General features: G+C 41.5%; 1 protein-coding gene across 2 annotated transcripts in view; it reads left to right on the top strand.

Moving 5' to 3' along the window:
• Plce1 (phospholipase C epsilon 1) overlaps positions 1 to 19,194 on the top strand; it is a 332,480-nt gene that overhangs the window by 216,919 nt on the left and 96,367 nt on the right. For both annotated transcript variants that reach the window (XM_048338668.1, XM_048338667.1), the window contains exon 4: positions 7,916 to 8,232. In XM_048338668.1, the coding sequence (XP_048194625.1) occupies positions 7,916 to 8,232 (317 nt within the window). The remainder of the gene's footprint in view (positions 1 to 7,915; positions 8,233 to 19,194) is intronic.

Here is a 19,194-nt window from a genome sequence, read left to right as displayed (position 1 = left end):
GTGGTAGAACACTAGCTTTGAGCAAAAAAGCTCTGCAAGCCCCACAACCTCTTAGCCTACTTTTGTAAATATTGTGTGTATCTATAGTAACATGAAATGCTACAATCAGAAATTATTTCTTCATGGATTATTGATTACTTGCATTTTCTTCTTTCTACGCTTCTTTATATTTCCTATATTTTCATAATAAGCATATATTTTTTTAGAAATTGGAATATAAAAGGTGTCTTATTAGTGAGAATCATGTCAGATTTTTTTTTCCCCATAAGGTTCTGTAGTCTGGTAAAAAGTTTCACCTCAACTCTGGTCTAGGCATATTAGCCTTTTTCTTTTGTAAGTACTGACTTAGAATTAATGTGTTTCATTGATTTTGTGAACTCATCTTTTTCATGGAGGCTGAGGACAAGCAGGCACTTTTGTTGCAAGATTGATTTTGTTACTGAAAACCAGTAACAGATAATGAAGAAAAAAATCACCAATGACCTAACCATTTTCTAAACCTATCACTTCCCTTTAAAAGCAATTTTCAGCTTTGCCTGAGATTTAGTGTTTTTAAGCCAACTCTGAACTTTTTGAAAGGAAATCGATGTCTTTCTCTCTGTGTCTTATTTTATGTAATTGGAAGCACATCTTTGAAAGTACAATTGAGAATCCAATATGTAACTTTTTTTTTTTTAAAGTAACTGTCTATAAAATTCACCCATCTTTAATCCATTAAAGTAGAGGCAGGAAAATTCTTCCTACTTTCTTCTCTGACTGTAGCTTGAAATATTTTTCCAAACCAATACTGCAGTATTTATTGAAAAAAAAAGTCTGAGCTAAAACTGGACCCGTTTTTCAAGCATGCAAAGAATGAGGTTTGTTCTCTGGGAGAAGTTTTGAGATACCATTTTTTATCTATTTTTTTTAATGCTGTCACATGGGCATTACAAGAAGTTAAGCAACTCAGAACTGTGTGTTCTGAACAGATATGCACAGAGAGACCTACAATTATAAAACTCTTTTCTCTACAGTAACATTATATTTCATTATTCTCAATTTACTTTTTTTCACTAAACTTATGAAGTCGTTCAATGTTAGTACAGGAAATTGTTCAGTAAAACTCTAGATGTGGAATAGCTACAACAAAAGGTATGCATGTTTATAATTTGGATTTGTCTTCCAAGAAAGTTATGCCCTGCTCCCTACCATGAGGTAAATGGAAATGAAAAATAAAGTTTAAGGAACATGGCTGAGCAACAGGTTAGCTCCCAGGTTTTGATAGGATGCAATTTAAAATCATGATTGCTAAGTTGCATAGCTGGCTTGAAGAGAAGGCACTTACTAAATTCAGGTTCTTAAAAGTAATAATCCAGGGCTGGGGATATAGCCTAGTGGCAAGAGTGCCTGCCTCGGATACACGAGGCCCTAGGTTCGATTCCCCAGCACCACATATACAGAAAACGGCCAGAAGCGGCGCTGTGGCTCAAGTGGCAGAGTGCTAGCCTTGAGCGGGAAGAATCCAGGGACAGTGCTCAGGCCCTGAGTCCAAGGCCCAGGACTGGCCAAAAAAAAAAAAAAAAAAGTAATAATCCCTTACTCCCCAACCTCATCCTACTCCAAAAGAAAAGATATATAGAAATAATACAATGATACCCCTTAATACAATAAATTTATGCTCTAATTATTAATATAAAGAAAAGGAGCATGGGAAGGGGGAGACAGTGCCTGTATCTCCTCTGACTCCCTCACAATGCTTAAGTATACAAGAGGATATCTTTTGGAGTCAGAACAGTATTTAAATTTTAGCTCCTAATAGCAAGGGTGATCTCTTTCTACAGTACAGGGATAATTACAGGGTAACCCATTTTGTAGGATTCTTTGTAAGAATTAAATGAATCGCTTAATGCAAAGCACTAATAAACAATGAAGAGCCAGAGGTAGTTGAGTGGCTGTTATTGAGAAAAACTTTAGGACCCAAGCATCTTGGAGGGTTAACTTTTCAACACTTTTGTAGAAAACCTTGAGGTAATCGGTATCATTTTCGTTAATCAAGGCAATGTAACCTAACACCTTCTTCACCCACATTCTGAAGCCTTTACCACAGCACTCTTACTGCCTTCCAGTGGGCATCCTTACTCCTTTATTATGCCTATTGTTTATCTCCTGACCTCTCCTGTTCTATATGAATGGAGATTTTGCTTCACTAAATCCCAATATTAGTGTAGGCTGGAACATAGTAGGCACTTGGTAAATGAATGAATTTTCTACTTAATGTTTCTTAAGCCCATTAGGATGTACTGGCAGCTCTGAGGGCTGCCCCGTGGACATTGCGCCCACCCAAGATAGTTCCAGCTAGGCTTAGGGCAACAGAGAGCAATTAGGCCAGGAGCCAGACCTCCCTAAGTGTTCCCAGGAGCACTGACCTCCCTAAGCTGGATTCATGGGCAAATCATGTAACAACTCTACTCATACTTCATATTAAAAAAAAAAAGTGGCAATGCCTATCTGTGACAGAAGCAACAACTTCTGTTGTATTATGTGGAGACTATATTCACTTTTCTAAAATAAAGCATTAGATATTCATATGAGTCATAGCAAGAAAGACTAAATGCTTATACTTTCAATAAGGGCTAAAAACCAAAAAGGAAAAATAAATGGAACATGGCAAGTTTTTCTGGACTCTAGGCCCAAACTGAAGGCTCTTAGGTGTGATCAGGCTCTGAACAGCATAGTTTTTCTAAATGCTAACCTTGTCGAGTAGGAGTTCTCCAAATGTACTAGTTGACCATCATTAAGGAAAAAATATTCAAATTTAGAAGGTCATTCCCCAGATCCACTTGAGTCTTGCAGGCACACCCCCCAGGAATGGATGCTTATCGACAAACTCATGGGCTGGTGATCACTGGAGAGGAGGGCTCTCTGGTTTTCCTTCCGTTGCTTCTCAGAGCAGCTTCTCAAGGGCAGACTTTGCCTCAAGATGAGGTGATAGTTAGATCCACTTGAGACCCCAAAGTCTAGGATGCCTATATCTTCCTTTGCTCCTTTATGAGCTGCACATGTTTTCTAAGGTCTTCAGAAAAATGAAGTTTCCTTCCTAGTTTTCTACAGTGATGCTCCATCTGCGTGAATATAGGCTCTGGCCATGGGGAATATCTTACAGTTTTCTAAATAATGCACAATTTCTCTCACTCCTTGAGTTCTAGTTATGGCAGACTAAGTCTCTTGAAACCACCAACTTCACAAGCTCCTCTGACCTCATTTATCCCATTGCAAAGCTCTGAGTGTGAGAAGAAGCATTTGGCACAGCCTGTGATTCTTTTTTTTTTTTTTTTGCCAGTCCTTGGGCTTGAACTCAGGGCCTGAGCACTGTCCCTGGCTTCTTTTTGCTCAAGGCTAGCACTCTACCATTTGAGCCACAGCACCACTTCTGGCCTTTTCTATATATGTGGTGCTGAGGAATCGAACCCAGGGCTTCATGTATACGAGGCAATCACTCTTGCCACTAGGCTATATTCCCAACCCCAGCCTGTGATTCTTGTGTGAATGGTACAGAGACAGACAACAAGGTTGAGGGGGACTACCATGTACATTATGTTTGCCTTGTGGAGACTGTTGAAGGCATAGAGAAGTCCCGCAGTTAGGAAGAAAGTCTGTTTAGCTTAATCCTAGTGTTCATCCCTAATTATGAACCAAGGAACCAAGCTTTATACTAATTTGGTATGACATACTTGGAGAATGCTGATTTAATTCTTAATGCTGAGTTAATTCTTAAGAATTCAAGCAAAGGAAAGAAAAGGACCAGTCTGAGTTTTCTACGTGCTACCACGTAGTCATGTTGATGGAAGGGTCAAATCCTTACCTATAAAGTCTGAAGACATAATTTTATTAGATCACTTTAAGTAAAGAAACACGTGGAATTGATTTATGCTAACTACAACCTCCTGAGATGAATCTATAAACTGAAACACAAGGTTATCAGTATGCTGAGTGATCAGGACTTGAGCTCTGGAGTAAAACAGACCCTGTTCATCTAGCTGCCTGACTTACTACTATGTGAGATGAGTGATGATACTGTTGACCTCCCAAATTAATCCACGGGAAGCACTTAGTAGAGGAAGACTTAATTTGAGCAGACACTCAGATTTTGACATTGCTTTGTGTGCAATGCACTTGTCTAGCCTGTGACCATATCTAGAGACAGCCCTATTCTCCTACAGACAAGCTGTTAGAGACGAGCATGGGGCTGAGCACACCAATTACAAATGACATAGATGATTTGTATTCATCAGAACTTCTTTTTGAACTTTTTACTACTTTTAAGTAGTGGTACAAAGGAGTTATCATTTAGCAAGGCAGTTTATGAATTTATCATCAGGACTTTTGTAAACAAAAAATGCTTTTGCAAGAGACAATCCACAGGTACTATTGGGTTCTGTGAACTTTGATGCACAGATAAAGAAGGGTCGGGAGGCATAAGCTACTATACTTTAAGCCCATCACTGTGGCCATGTTGGAGAGCAGGAGGCCAGATGTGATATGCAGCTGAGCAGTAGAGAAGTGTGCCATGTAAAAGGGATGGAGGAGATGAGAAGGAAGAAGCAAGAATGAGAAGAAGGGGAAATAACAGCTTCTAGAAGTGTGGAGCTTGGGGAACAGAAATCATGTCCTAAGAAGACTATGCTGTATGATGTTTCTATCTAGTCATGGTACGAATTCCTTGAGTAATCATGCTTTAAGGAAGCCTGCATCAAAATACTACGTGTTTCAAGGCTCCTAACCTTAATTTGTTTTTATTGAGATAACATGGGGCCACTAGAATTAGGGTTATATTGGCCAGACTTTTTTCCTTCATTTTGTAAAGAAGTCCTTTACCATTATTTACTACCAGGCTCTAGATTTATCATTCACTGTAACAGCATGTGATTCATATCCCAAGATGCATTGCAGATTCAAATGTATCATCTTCACATCATTTTTGTGTTTTAGTACATTATACATTAGACGAGTGTTGTTTTATAAGACTTGGGAGTCATTTTTATTTCACATTTTGAAATCATGTCTGAGAGTTAAATACTTCTGGAAAGGATTATGACATGTGGCTAATTTTATATAAACTATCAGTAACCAAAAGCTGCCAGTTATAGGTCGTATTGTGACTCAATTTTCAGGAAATCTGGTCACTTTCTAAACTACTCAGAAAGTTGGAGAGTGAGGTTATGTTGACTAGATTTGGGCAACTGCCTTATTTTTTAAATTTTTTTTAGATATAGTTCAATGAAAACCAAATACAGTTTGGTGTCTCCCATTTTTTGCTGCTGTATATGTTTGATAATTTGGTCCAAGAGAGTTAAAATGCATAGAATACATTCCTTACTTTCTTGCCATTTGGAATTAAAGAAAAGTGATCATTTAGATACTATAGAGTTTATGGTAAAGACAAAATACGAACTTTTGTCTAGAATGTATTCAAAACAAACCAGACTTATATCCATGAAGAAACTTGAAAGCTTTCTCTCCACAATATGTTTTGTTTTGATATAGATTCTTGCTATATAGCCAAGAAGTACCTGAAACTTGCTATGTAGCCCACATGGGCCTCCAAATCTTCTTTCTCTTCAGCCTTATGGGTACTGGGATTACAGACATGTGCTATCATGCCCCCTTCACAGTTCTTGGTTTTTTGTGTTTTTTTTTTTTTTTAACAGTATTAGGGTTTGAACTCACGGCCTGGTGTTTGCTAGACTGATATGAAATCTCTGAGCCATGGTTCTGGACCTGTTTTTCACGGTTATTTTTAGAATAGGGTTGTACCTTCTGCCTAGACATGTGCCTGAGCCATAGTCCACTTAATTTTAGATTTCCCTTCCTTGCCAAGATGACAGGTGTGTGTTGCTGTGTCCAGTTTCTCTCCATGGAGATAATCTCATGGACTTTTCTCCCCAGCATGATACACCGCCATGATCTTCCCAATTCCAGTCAGGCAAGCAAGGTCTCACAAACTTTTCTGTTTGGCTGGCTTTGAGCTGTGATCTTCATGTTCTTGGCTTACCAGGTAGGTGTGAACCACTGGTACCCAGCTTCACATTTTTTCTTAATAGACTGGAAGCATTCCTCAAAAAAAAAAAAAAAAAGAGTGTAGCTCACTTAATGAAGTAGCAGATACTATCAAGAACTGTGCCTGTGCAGTTTCATAGGTAATCAGGCTGCTTAGGGGAGGATAAGTTGAGAAGATAGCATCAAAGTCCAGACCATCAACAGAGATGCCCTACCAACATTGTAATTGTGATGGTTTGAATGTGGGGGAAGGTAGAGGGAAAACCCAGGGATGATGAAGTCAGAGCCCAGTGATTCAGAGATGGGACTATTTGAAGTGATGCTTCTAAAGATTTCAACAATTGAGATACAGAAAGACTCTAGGAATACTGATATCTGGATGCTAAGCAAGTTCTTCTATGAGATTTATGGTTTCCCAATGTCAATACCTGATCACAGGTGAGTGCTAAGAATCCATCAGAAGACAGTGTGCTTTATTTTAGCCAAGGGCCACTCCTATGGCAGTGTGAGAAGGGGGAAGGAGACCTCCAAGGAGGGCTAACAGGGAAGGAAAAATGTACACTGGAGAACAAGGGCAGTTTGGGCCCTAGGGCAGTGTGCCCTGAAAAGATTCCAAAGATACTAGTCAAGCAGAATGATGTCATAGACATTGTATAACATGTGGCTCAGGGAACACTGTGAAGTTGATGAAAATAAGGTTTTTACTGCAAGCCCCTTCTGAGCCTGTGCAATGTGCCAATCCACCTCAAGTTTCTGCAGGAAGAGAATGTGATGTGAATCTGTGACATTTAACTGACATGACTACAAAACTAGATTCCTTTCCAAATACCAGTTTTTGAAGATCATACTTTGGGAACATTATGTTCCAAGTTGGTTGAATGAATGTGCAAATGAATGAATAAACTATGGACAGGAGGTTAAGAGGAAGAGTGGGAAGGCATCAATGTAAAAAGAAATGCTGGCATTTCTAATTAAGGGAATTAATTTGAGCCTAGGGGTGTCTGCCTTTGGTACTTTTCTCTGTTGCACCCATCACCTCTTTTCCTCTATCCTCCTTCTACCTTCTTGCTACTTCTTATAAACCGGGGAGCGAAAATTATGTAGTCAGGTGTATCTTATGCCCTAATCTCTTCGTAGGTAGCTCTGTCCTTGCAAACTCCCAAAGGGTCCTCTGTGAAATCAGTCTTTGAGGCTGTAAGATTGACAGTATGTATCATGACATTTTGACACCTTGTGTACAGAGGTCCTAGGGTCCCTACGTCTTCCATGTGTTTACACCAAATGTGCATACTCATAGGAACACTCGTCTTTCCTCTTGTATTTCAACTGTCTGCACCCAGACACAGCCTCATTTCTTTTTACTCTGATGGTGAAGAAGGAAGAAAAGGGAACAAAGTGTCATGGTGAGCTGGCTGGAGAATGATGTGCTAGATCAATGCGGCTTCTGAAAAGGGAAAACTAGGCTGGGGATATGGCCTAGTGGCAAGAGTGCCTGCCTCGTATACATGAGGCCCTGGGTTCGATTCCCCAGCACCACATATACAGAAAACGGCCAGAAGTGGTGCTGTGGCTTAAGTGGCAGAGTGCTAGCCTTGAGCAAAAAGAAGCCAGGGACAGTGCTCTCAGGCCCTGAGTCCAAGTCCCAGGACAGGCCAAAAAAAAAAAAAGAAAGGAAAAACTAAACCCCAGTCTCTACCTCACAGGAGAGGCCAGGGGTATGGATAAACAGGATAATTCTCAGAAAGGTCTCCATAACAAAGAAGATAGTGTAGAACTATTTACCAAGCAGAGGACCTGGCTGAGTAACAAGGCTTTGAACGTCTCCATTGTCAAGTATACCAACTTTGGTATAACCATGACTTTTACTGCTTTCTTCCAGAACGCCAACCAGGAACCTCAATGGCCAATTCTAGTGCCCTCCCTTCAAGTTCAGCCGGCATCAGCAAGGAACTGATTGATCTGCAGCCCCTCATTCAGTTCCCAGAGGAAGTCGCCAGCATCCTGACAGAGCAGGAACAGACTATTTACCGAAAGGTCCTGCCTGTTGACTACCTTTGCTTCTTAACGCGAGACTTGGGTACCCAGGAATGCCAGAGATCCCTGCCCTGCCTTAAAGCTTCCATCTCAGCATCAATTCTCACCTCTCAGAGTGGAGAGCATAATGCCCTTGAAGACCTGGTGATGAGATTTAATGAGGTAAGGATTTTTCTGTATTTGAATCTCCATCAATGATCTCTAAGCATTTTTCATCTTAGATTGGTCTTCTGTTGATATCCCACTCAGCGACCTGTTTCCCTCCTCCACAATGGCTGTTCTCCCAGGCAATGAGATCAACACCCCACTGTCTTCCTACCTCTCATTGTCTTCTACCTGCCCACAAGCATGATGGATTTTAGCTCCACTCCTTGCTGAATCTACAAATCCTCCTCCCTTTTATCAATCAGACTTTCAGTCCCACAGGTGCTTTTGAGAGCTGTGTCGCAGTTGTGTGTTTTAGCAACATGACCCCTGGCCATATCTGTCTATCCTACTTTCTCTCCCACTCTCAGGACTCCTATGTTCCTCATCAGAAATGTAAAATTCACCACACCTGGGGTTGCACCTGTGAGGAGCCAATAGGGTGATTCACTGGGAGGCATGAATCACCCCACTCCTCCCTCTGCATCCCATGAGCATCTTCATCTCATAAAGCTGCTCCAAAGCCTCAGACCAAGCCAGAAGCCAGTTCTGAAGAGGACAGGTATGACTGGAGTCTGGAAATTCTTAGGATAGAGCTTAAATATAGGTTTCAGGGACTCATTGGGAGGCAAAAAGGCAATAATTGGCATATCTTTGTCCTCAAGGTAAAGAGGAAAGCCAGGAAGGAGAGGCAGGCCTTCATGCATAGTGTGATCTGAGCATACTATGCTTGAGCTTAAGGGACCTTTATTTTCCACAGTGCACCCCTGTACACAGACTTTTCTGTTGGCATTGTATATGTTTTAGCTGTGTTTACTTTTGCTTTGAATATCAAATCACAAAATTTTAGTGTGGATTTTGTTGGTTGTTGTTTGGCTGAACACTCCAAATAGGCTAGTTTCTTATTAGTAAACTGTACCATTGAGAGGATTCTCCCATCCTGTGTCATGTTGCTGCATCTCTGATTAACAGAGAAACAGTCTTTGTCACTTTCACCCTTTCTAGCTTTGTAGCTCACTTGGCAGACTCCATAGCTTGTCAATGAAGACCCTGGAGGTGACAGCAAATGTCAGTGACCAGGAAAAACGGCCAGGTGAATGCAAAGAGTAGTAGAGGCTGAGCCAAGGGGCTTTGTGTCTAGATATGCCCTCCCTAGACCCCAAGAAGAGGTGTGGCATCCATCCAGCACTACTATGCTGACCCTGTTACAGGTGCCTCTTTCTAGCTTCTCAAAGGGCACAGAGCCCCATCCTGCCAATGGGGTACCTGAGGTGTTAGAAGATTCCTACCCTGTGATCATTAATCCTTTATGGGTAGCAGCTGTGAGTACCAAACCCACATAGTAAGATCCCAGAAATGGGTTTTGCACCCCTGAAATATCCTCTCTCGCTTGCATCAGGCTAGTGTCAGCTCCAGCTGCAGTTTCCTCTTCTCATCCCAAACTCAGTAAGACAGAATCCCCCCAGGTTCACACTTGCTAACAATTCCACCCCTGAGGTGCCATTTAAAATAAATTTCCTGACATTCTTATTTGTCTTTACTGATGGACAAAAAAAGACTGGAAAATGAAAGTTCCCAAAAGCGGAGTGATTTTACTAGTGAATTTTCCTGTATGCCATGAATTATTTTAAACTTCCAGATCTACTCATTCTTATATCTTTAGGACCCTATTGTTGTCCTGGGTTTTTTTAATTTCCTAATTTGACCTGAACCTGCAAGTTACTTGCCAGAACTTTTTAAATTAAGCGTGGATGTCTCCCACTCAGTGCTATTACCCTGGGTATCAAAGAGGAATCAATTATTTCACTGATTCGGAGCTAGGGATGTATGAGCCACATGTGGGTCGAAGCAGTTTTAGACCATCTCTGAAACTAGTTTAGCTAGCAACTTCAGAACATAAACAAGATTTCTGGGAGACACTTAGACTACTTAGGAGAACTGTGAGTTTTGAGGATTCTCAAGCATCTATTTTCCTACAAATTATGGGTATGCTGATTAAAAATCAGTCTTCTATAATCATTACAAGCAGATTCCAAAGGAGCTCCACTGGATAGCATAAGGACAGCTAAACTCTATCTGCTCTGGACACCATCAGGTAGAAACTCTGCATGACATTAGAAGAGAATTAATAAATTCTGATTCCCCCCTCACTGAACATGGCCTTGCATCCATATTAACATGGCTTTCCATACTATTAAGACAAATCATTTAGCTACTATTATTGTATCAATGAAAATTCCCTTTTTTTCATATTTGAATTGTGACTATGCAATATGTTAACATCAAGGGAAGCTGGGTGAAGAATATGCAAGAAGTCTACTACTTTTTTAAATAAATAAATTAGTTCTAACTCTTTATTTTATTGGGCAACAAACATTGAGGTGGGTGAGGAGAGGGAGAAAAGGGAGGTATGAAAGGAGATTTTGAAGCATAATACTTTTGGTAAGGTTGGCCCAATAAATCATTAACCATCTTCTGTATACTTCACTGGCATTTTCACTGTAGAGTGGTATAGACTAAGGTACCACAGTGGTGGATGGAGTGTCTGAGATAGTGAAAGCCACTTTCAGGCCTCCAGGCCAAAGTAGAAGAAAATGAGAAGGAAGGAGTCCTTATAAAGTGATCTTTTTAACAGTTTTATACCCTTAGTGGACTGGAAGTCTACTATTTTTGCAACTTTTCTGTACATCTAAAATAACTTCAGAACAATCCAGGCTTGGTTGTACATGCCTGGAACCCCAACATTTAGAAGGCTGAGGAAGGTCTAAGATGTGAAACAAGACTTCGTCTTAAAAATAATAATCTAGGGGCTGGGGATATAGCCTAGTGGCAAGAGTGCCTGCCTCGGATACACGAGGCCCTAGGTTCGATTCCCCAGTACCACATATACAGAAAACGGCCAGAAGCGGCGCTGTGGCTCAAGTGGCAGAGTGCTAGCCTTGAGCGGGAAGAAGCCAGGGACAGTGCTCAGGCCCTGAGTTCAAGGCCCAGGACTGGCCAAAAAAAAAAAATAAAAAAATAATAATAATCTATACTTAATTTAAAACAAAGCAAAGGATTTCAGAGGTTATGTCACTTGTCCAGTCACACAGAGGCTGGGGAGATACCAGACTCCAGACCTGTTGATCTTCAGAAGCTATTGTTTTTCACCCAACTGCCTCCCTATGTGTTAAATAATCAAGATCAACCTAAATTACTGGTTTAGGATTTTAGTTAGCCTTGGTCTCCTTTTCCTCTTCTACTTTTTCCTTTTTCTACTTTTTCCTCCTAAATCTCCTGTGTATTTTTCCTTTTTTCCAACTTTGAAGTCAAATTTCCTATTATTTAGCCTAGGCCATCTCTCACTCATTCATTCTTCAATTCACTCAAGACGTATCTCTTGCATACTGGTTATGTTGTAGTCTTCGTCTCTTTTTTTCTTCAGTCATTAAAAAGAAAAAAAGGTGGGGGGGCTGGGAATGTAGCTTAGCAGTACAGTGCTTGCCTAGCATGCACGAAGAGGCCCCAGGTTTGATTCCTAAGCGCCACATAAACAGAAAAAGCTGGAAGTGGTGCTGTGGTTTAAGTACAGTGCTAGCTTTGAGCAAAAAGAAGTCAGGGACAGTGCTCAGGCCCTGAGTCCAAGCCCCAGGACTGGCAAAAAGGATTAAAAAATCAGCAACCATTATTGTTGGGATGGGGTAACACTATTAATGCTTTTGGTAAAAATTAGAGACATGAAATAAGTACATTTTCCTCAAGAGAAGGAAATATCTGTTCCTTGAGGTGTTCTAGGATGCTAAGGAGAGGGAAGAAACCTGGAATGAGTGCTGATGGAGAAGTGTGTGTCACTGGAGGAGAAAGCAGAGGCTTTGCTCCTATGTCCTGTCACTCAGCATGCATGCCATCAGCACTTTGTAGAAGCAGGGCAGCTTGGAAGCTGTGCTGTAAGGGAAGTAAATAACAGTGTGCAGCTGCCAGGCATGAACACAAACAACTACCAAAAAAGGCAGAAAGGATGGGCAATGATAGTGATACAGACAGTGCAGACAGAGGTATTAAGGTAAGCAATTCAGAGGCCTTTGCTAAGTGCTGGGGTCCAGAGCTAGGTGTTGGGGTCTGGGAGGAATATAGGGTGGCAGATCATGAGGGTGGGGGACAGGAAGACGCATCAAGCAATTTTTTCACATGCAAAACACCTCCTGGTTTGGGAGGTAGCTTGCTGCTAGTCAGTAGCAGAATATAACCCTGAGTGAGAAGTTTCCCACATTCTAACAAGTCCTTATTCGATGACTTTTCTGTGGTGAGGGGCAAGGGAGAAGAATTCCTGGTGCCTTTTGGACAGTGTTACATAACATTTGTTCTTAGGAAAGTATGGTTAAAATGCAGCTCAAAATGTGGCAGCAAAATAACAGAAAAGTTTAGCTGACAGAAAGGCAGACCAGGTGTTAAATCATTGGCAATTGGTTTGGATTGTGACTAGAAAGTGTGTTTCTCCCCATTCCTTCTCCTGCCTTGTAGAACAAGGTACACACTGGACCAACTTCAGCGGGCAATTCCTCTGTCTCCCTGAAAGTACACAGAAGCCCATGGGACGGGTCAGTCCTCAAGCAGGTAGAAGTCAGAGCTGCACTAAAGAGTAGGAGCAGGCCCAGCCCTGTGTACCTTAGTTTGAGAAACAGATCTTTCTGGGCCTTCTTCATCTGGACCGGTCTCTCTAGCTGTATTGTTGACAGAAAGCTTCAACAAGCCCGTGTTTTCTCGCTCTCCATTCTCACTGAGCAGCCAATTCCAGCCCACCCACGGAGTCTCAAATCATGTTCTTTCAGTGTCTTTTTCTTCCTCTGTCCAGCTTCCTCCTCTAGCACACATTCCCTTTGATCTTATTGTTTTTATTCCCTGTACAATAAATTCCTGAACCATTTGTCTTTCTGGAAGAGACAGTGAGCCTCTCCCACCCCCACCCCCATCCCCCCCTGCATCTTCTTTACCAAAGAGACCACATGTCATGCTGAAGAGAAGTGAGGTAAATTGAGATTGAAGTTCATGCTCACTCCTTGGGTGCTCTTGTTTTGTTTTCTGGCTTGAAAGTGAGGGAGGATTCTGGGTCACAAGCCTTGAGTCCTCAAACCTCAGGCCTCTTTAATATGGACTCTGTCCTTGTGTGGTTGACCCCCTGAGGACCGGAGCTCTCCACTGCCTGTGCCTCCAAGCTGGTTCTCGAGATTTGTTACCCAAGTGAGGTTTTGGCATTACAGCCTGTCACAGTGCCCATACCACATGGCCATGCCCTCTTCTGGGTCACAGGCAGTTGATATCTCTGGCTGGCTAGCCACTTTGAGCTTCAAGAGGCCATTGGCACATCCACTTTTCCTGTGGCCTAACAGAACAGTCTGCTTGGCAAGATCATTTGCATTAGTCTGTGTTCTTTGTTTCTCACTGGATGGTCGATGGACAGGTCATGAGCCCTAGACGGAGGTCCACAGTAACACAGAGACCCTAGAAGTCTCTGCAGGACTTCTACCTGGCTCTGAGTCCCATGTCTCTCTCTCTCTCTCTCTCTCTCTCTCTCTCTCTCTCTCTTTCTCTCTCTCTCTCGCATATGCTTCTATGCAGTCAAAGGTTTTCTTTTTACCAACCTACGTCTCTCAGCAACAGAGATGTGGGTAGCCCAAGACGACACTCCTTTATCTCTTATTCCTTCCATCTGGTAGATTTTTAACAGATATCCTCTCCTCAGTTTTAAGACCGTTTATCTCCAAAGGATGTCAAGGTGCTTCATTCTCTGAGAAATTACAAATAGACTATCTGGCCAGAGAAAAGCCATTTAAACTGGCTCCTTCCTGCCAAGAGTTCTTACATACTTCCTAAATGATGATAGTCACTGGCAGATTTCAGCAACTAGAAATCTTGGTGCTCACAGCTGAGGACAAAATTTCTGCACAGAAAGCAGAAAGCAACTTATGATAATGGTTGGGGTGAGGCAGTGCCCTCGTGCCCAAATATGTTCCTTTACTTGAAATGTTTTGGAAAAAATACTTGTTTTAGGCTTATATACTCAACAGCGTTAAGGAATGTTTCCCATCAAAGCTTCTTTTTCTTTCTCCTTTTATAAAAGCAGACAGAAAATGCAATCCTATTCAGGCTGCTGTACAAACTTTCTTCCTCAAAGGGGAGCTCTCATGGGGCAAAGTACTGGTGAAACCCCTTGGGGCAGTGGGGAGGGAAATTTCAACTCCCTTTGGAAAATTTTATTTCTCCTTGACAAAAAGCATGCCTTCCCAGAGGCATGTCTGAAAGCAGATGTTATATTCTTTCCCCCAGATCATTTCACTGCATATCTTGGACTAACAGACATTTTTCTCTAGAAATTTCTGGTCTAATGAAATACAGTAGGCTTGGCTGGGCATGGTGCCAGGTACCTGTAGGTCCCAGCTACTCAGGAAGTTGAGTCAGGAGGATCATTTGAGCCTATGAGTTCAAAGCCAGCCTGGGCAATGTAGCAAGACCCCATCTCAAAAGAAGAAAAAAAATCAGGTACAGTAGACATTAACACCACAGAGACTCAGCTGTGCAGCACAACATTTTAGGAGCATTCAAATCGTGCTTCATGGTTCTTGGCAAATAGCACCCTTAGACTCTCCCACTCTCCTCACTCACAGTAATGTTCACTAGATGGCAGGTGAGAAATAAGAGAGGCATGATGGCACCTAATCATTCAGGAGCAGCCCTGGAGGCCAGCTGCCTGGGTTCTAATCCACCATTCCCAACTGTCTAACCAGGAGCCAGACACCTAATCCCTCATCTTTAAATGAGGTAATGTGTTAGCTTTACATCCCTGTGACCAAATACCTGAGAAATGCAACTTCAGAGAGGAAGATTTATTTTGGCTCAGGTTTCAGAGAGTTCAGTCGGTGGTCACTCGGCTCTGTGATTCTGAGCCTGCCATGAAGCAGTTTATCAAGGCGGCAGGAGCATGCACAGGGGCTGTTTGCCCAGTGATTCAGAACAAGAGAGAGAATGTCCGAATTCATGGGTCCTATCCTGTCCCTACTTTTGTTCCATCCAGGCCCCCAGACTGTGGTGTGGTGCTGCTCATATTCAAGGCAGGTCACCTCTTCACTTCATTAATCTTTTCTGGAATGGTCCTCACACACGTTCAGAGGTATGCTTTACTAATCTCAGGTACTTCTCAAACCAATCAAACTGACAGTCAGGATTAAGCAGCACAGGCAGGTCATAGTATTAGCTGCCTGAGATGTGTTAGAGGAGTATTCAGAGACATGACAGACATGAAACCCTTAGCAGAGAACAAAGATGCTAATGGTTCGGTATTTGTTACAAGGAAACCCACTAAACTAACTGCATTTTTGGAATAATTCATGATACAAAAATTCCATTATAATTGTGTTAATATAGTCACCAACCACTTAACAGATAAGGAGACCAAAGTACAGACAAGCTAAGTGATGTGTAGTTTCAGAGCTAGAATATGATCCCAGGTTCTGGATTCCAGAGCCAATGTTCTTGGATCTTCTGCTGGGTGCTGTTGAATGAAATGCTAAATGAGCTTTATGCCTTGGATCTCTCACTTTAAATGAAACCTGTTCTTTTTTTTGCATTTTTAAAATTTATTTATTGTCAAGTGATGTACAGAGGAGTTACAGTTTTATTTATTTATTTTTATTTTTTTTATTTTTGGCCAGTCCTGGGCCTTGGACTCAGGGCCTGAGCACTGTCCCTGGCTTCTTCCCGCTCAAGGCTAGCACTCTGCCACTTGAGCCACAGCGCCGCTTCTGGCCGTTTTCTGTATATGTGGTGCTGGGGAATCGAACCTAGGGCCTCGTGTATCCGAGGCAGGCACTCTTGCCACTAGGCTATATCCCCAGCCCTACAGTTTTATATATAAGGTAGTGAGTACAATTCTTATCCAACTTGTTACCTCCTCCCTCATTCTCTTCCTTCCTCCCTCCCATCCCCCCATGAATTTGTTTACAGCATATAGTTTTATAAGTCAATTTGCTGTTTCATTGGTTCATCTTTTATTCTTTGTCTCTCCATTTTGATGTTCCCCTTCCCTTCCCTAGTTCCAATAAATGTTTATACAATACCCAGGGCACCAAAATCAGTTACAGTGACATCAGGGGCAAAACCCTGGGGGAAAAAGACAAAAGGAAAAGGCATAGTTTCACATGGTATGTTGAAAATAACACCAACAATGGTAAACCACTTATTTCCATAACTTCATTTCGGTTAGCATAATCTTATGTGTTCATATGGACATAGCTATTAAGCTATTGTGATCTTGTCCTCACTTCCTGATGCTGAAAATATGGAATCTCCTTGGTATTAAGCGACTGGTCCTTGAAATGAGAGGGCTTTGGGGAAGACTGTTTTATTTCATGGAAAGCAACCTTCAGGTTAACACTTCAGTCCTGAGACTGGAAGAAAGAGAAAACTGGCTAAATGACAAATAAGAATTTTAACATTTATAATCATTATTATTTCTATCACCACCATCATCATCACTATTATTATCAAAAATAGTTAATGTGTCAAAGTGCTTCTCAAGGACCATGCCCTTGGATATCAGATCTAACTAACCTGAAAGAGTTAGCTGGTGAGCACCCTGACCAGGTTAGCTTTCCGAGATTAAGATTTTGAGCTTCTCCTCAGAACTTCATTAGCTGACCCTATTAGGATGTTTAACACAGCTCTTGGAAAACCCACTGTCTCTGAGATCTTTACTGCACATGTAAGAGCCAAGGAAGAACATATTTATGTTTTGCCAAGAATCTGCATTCGCCCAAATGATTTAAACAATCATAAATCCAGCTGCCTTCTCAATGCCTCCCACTGGGGTTGGCTTTATTTTTTCTTTCCTTACCAACGTAGGTCTGAAATGCTGCTTTGTGCACAGGGATTCTGCACAAAATAAGACATAAAAAACCTGCTAACCTCTCAGAACTTATGCCTTCATGTCTAAAAAGCATCTTAAAGATGACATTGTAGAGCTATCACCTCCTGCCTGCCCAATTTGCACAGAACCAGTATCTTCCCCACTTACCCAACACAACTGTCTTTCCCACTTAGCTAATAGCTTTACTATCTTCCTAGGTTCTCCGGCCAACAACCTAGGAATCATCCTTGATTTCTTCTCTTTTCTCCAAACTCCAGACATTCAGATAATCAACAAGTCCCATTTGTTTTTCCTATAAAAATGCATCCTGAGTTGGACCACCCTTCTATTTCACTTTGGTTGGAGCCAGCCCCCACTGTCTGACCTCTATACTGCATTCGCACCGATGTATTTTATAGTCTATTCTCCAGTGAGTAGCCAGAGTGCTATTTTATAGACATAAAATCTACGTCCCTTGTTGGAAGTTCCCTCAGTGGCTCGGCACAACATGAGTTTGCTGCTGCTTGCCTATCCAGCCTAACACTACATTGCCCACCCATCTCTCTGGCTCTGTTCCAGCCACACAGACTTGAACTTTATTCTCTTCCATGAACATGCCAGGCTAGCTTTCTCCCCCAGGCTGATTTTCGCTCTTATGTACTTTCTGTTCTCAGTGCCTGACATCTCCCCTGGTTCATACCATAACTGCTGCCTTCTCTTGATCATATCTTAGCTTGAAAGTCAGAGCTCATTCATTTGTCTATTTTTTTTCCTGTCTGCTTAGACTAGAAATTTGTTTTTAGCTCTATCATAGGTTATTTGCATAGTGTCAGCCATATAGTAGATGCCCAGTATGTAAGTATGTAATGAATGAACAATGCTAATTGGATCTGTTGAATTTGGTGCTTTTAGAAATGTTAAGAAAAGTCAGGCATTGGTGGCTCACGCTTGTAATCCTAGTTACTCAAGAGACTGAGATCTGAGGACTGCGGTTTGAAGCCAGCTCAGGCAAGAAAGTTCATGAAACTTCTATCTCCAATTAAGTACCAAAACATCTGGAAGTGAAGCTGTAGCTCAAGTAATAAGCAGTGCTAGCCTTGAGCAAAAAAGCTCAGGGACTGTGCTCAGCCCCTGAGTTCAAGCCTTAGGACCAGCACTAAAAGAAAAGAAAAAGAAATATTAAGAAAAATAGAGCAGGAAGTGCATGCAGTAATACTCACCTGAGGCAAATGGATCACAGCTTGGACTGCATGGTGAAACTCTATCTCAGCCCATTAATTAACAATCGATCAATGAATAGAAGAAGAAATTAAAAATTACCAAGACACACTATCTTGTTCAGCGATTTCACAATCTAGTTCCGAGAAAATAACATAAAATATTGGATTAATAAACACCAGCAGGGGAAGGGAACAACAATGCCAAGCCCTGTAGATTGTGTGAGAGATCAGAATTCGAGCAGTAGGTAAGTGGGAAAAGGACAGTTCTGTCTTCATATTTTCACCTATAAAATGGGATAATTTCACCAGCTTCACCAAGCACAATATGGTTCTTAGTAAATGGAAATAGTGTGATTGCTGCCAAATTATAGACCCAGAGAATGTGCCATGAGAATTGCAGAGATGTCATGCAAGCACACACTCCTTGTCGACGTGTGAAGGCTGCAGAACTTTGGAGGGACAGAAGGGAACTGTGCTTTCCCAGGCACAGTTAGAAATGTCTGCATCAGCCAGTGTGTGAGGTAAGGTCTTATATTCCCATCACTCACCAAATGCAGGAATCATTCTCTTGCAGTTCTCTTACAAACTTTCTCAAACACACACTTTACTGTTTCTTCATAGATCAACAAATCCATTATGACAGGCCTTTAACATGCTTTCCTAAGCCAAAGGAAAACCTTCCTCCTTATAAATATACTTGAGTCTGCCAAACAATAATTTGGGGGCTTTCAAGTTTATCAGCATAATTTTAAATCTTAATTTAGCTAGGCATTGAATTTGCTACCATTCCTTGTGTTTTTTTAATATTCAGATTTGATAAATAGGTGTGTTTTTGATTATTAGTAAGAATGTCAAAACAAATAGGAATTAGGAGAAAACCTT

Source organism: Perognathus longimembris, chromosome 2, assembly GCF_023159225.1.
Source record: "Perognathus longimembris pacificus isolate PPM17 chromosome 2, ASM2315922v1, whole genome shotgun sequence".
In the NCBI taxonomy this organism is placed as follows: Eukaryota; Metazoa; Chordata; class Mammalia; order Rodentia; family Heteromyidae; genus Perognathus; species Perognathus longimembris.
Note: the sequence above shows the minus strand (reverse complement) of the source record. Positions and strands in the feature narration are given on the sequence as shown.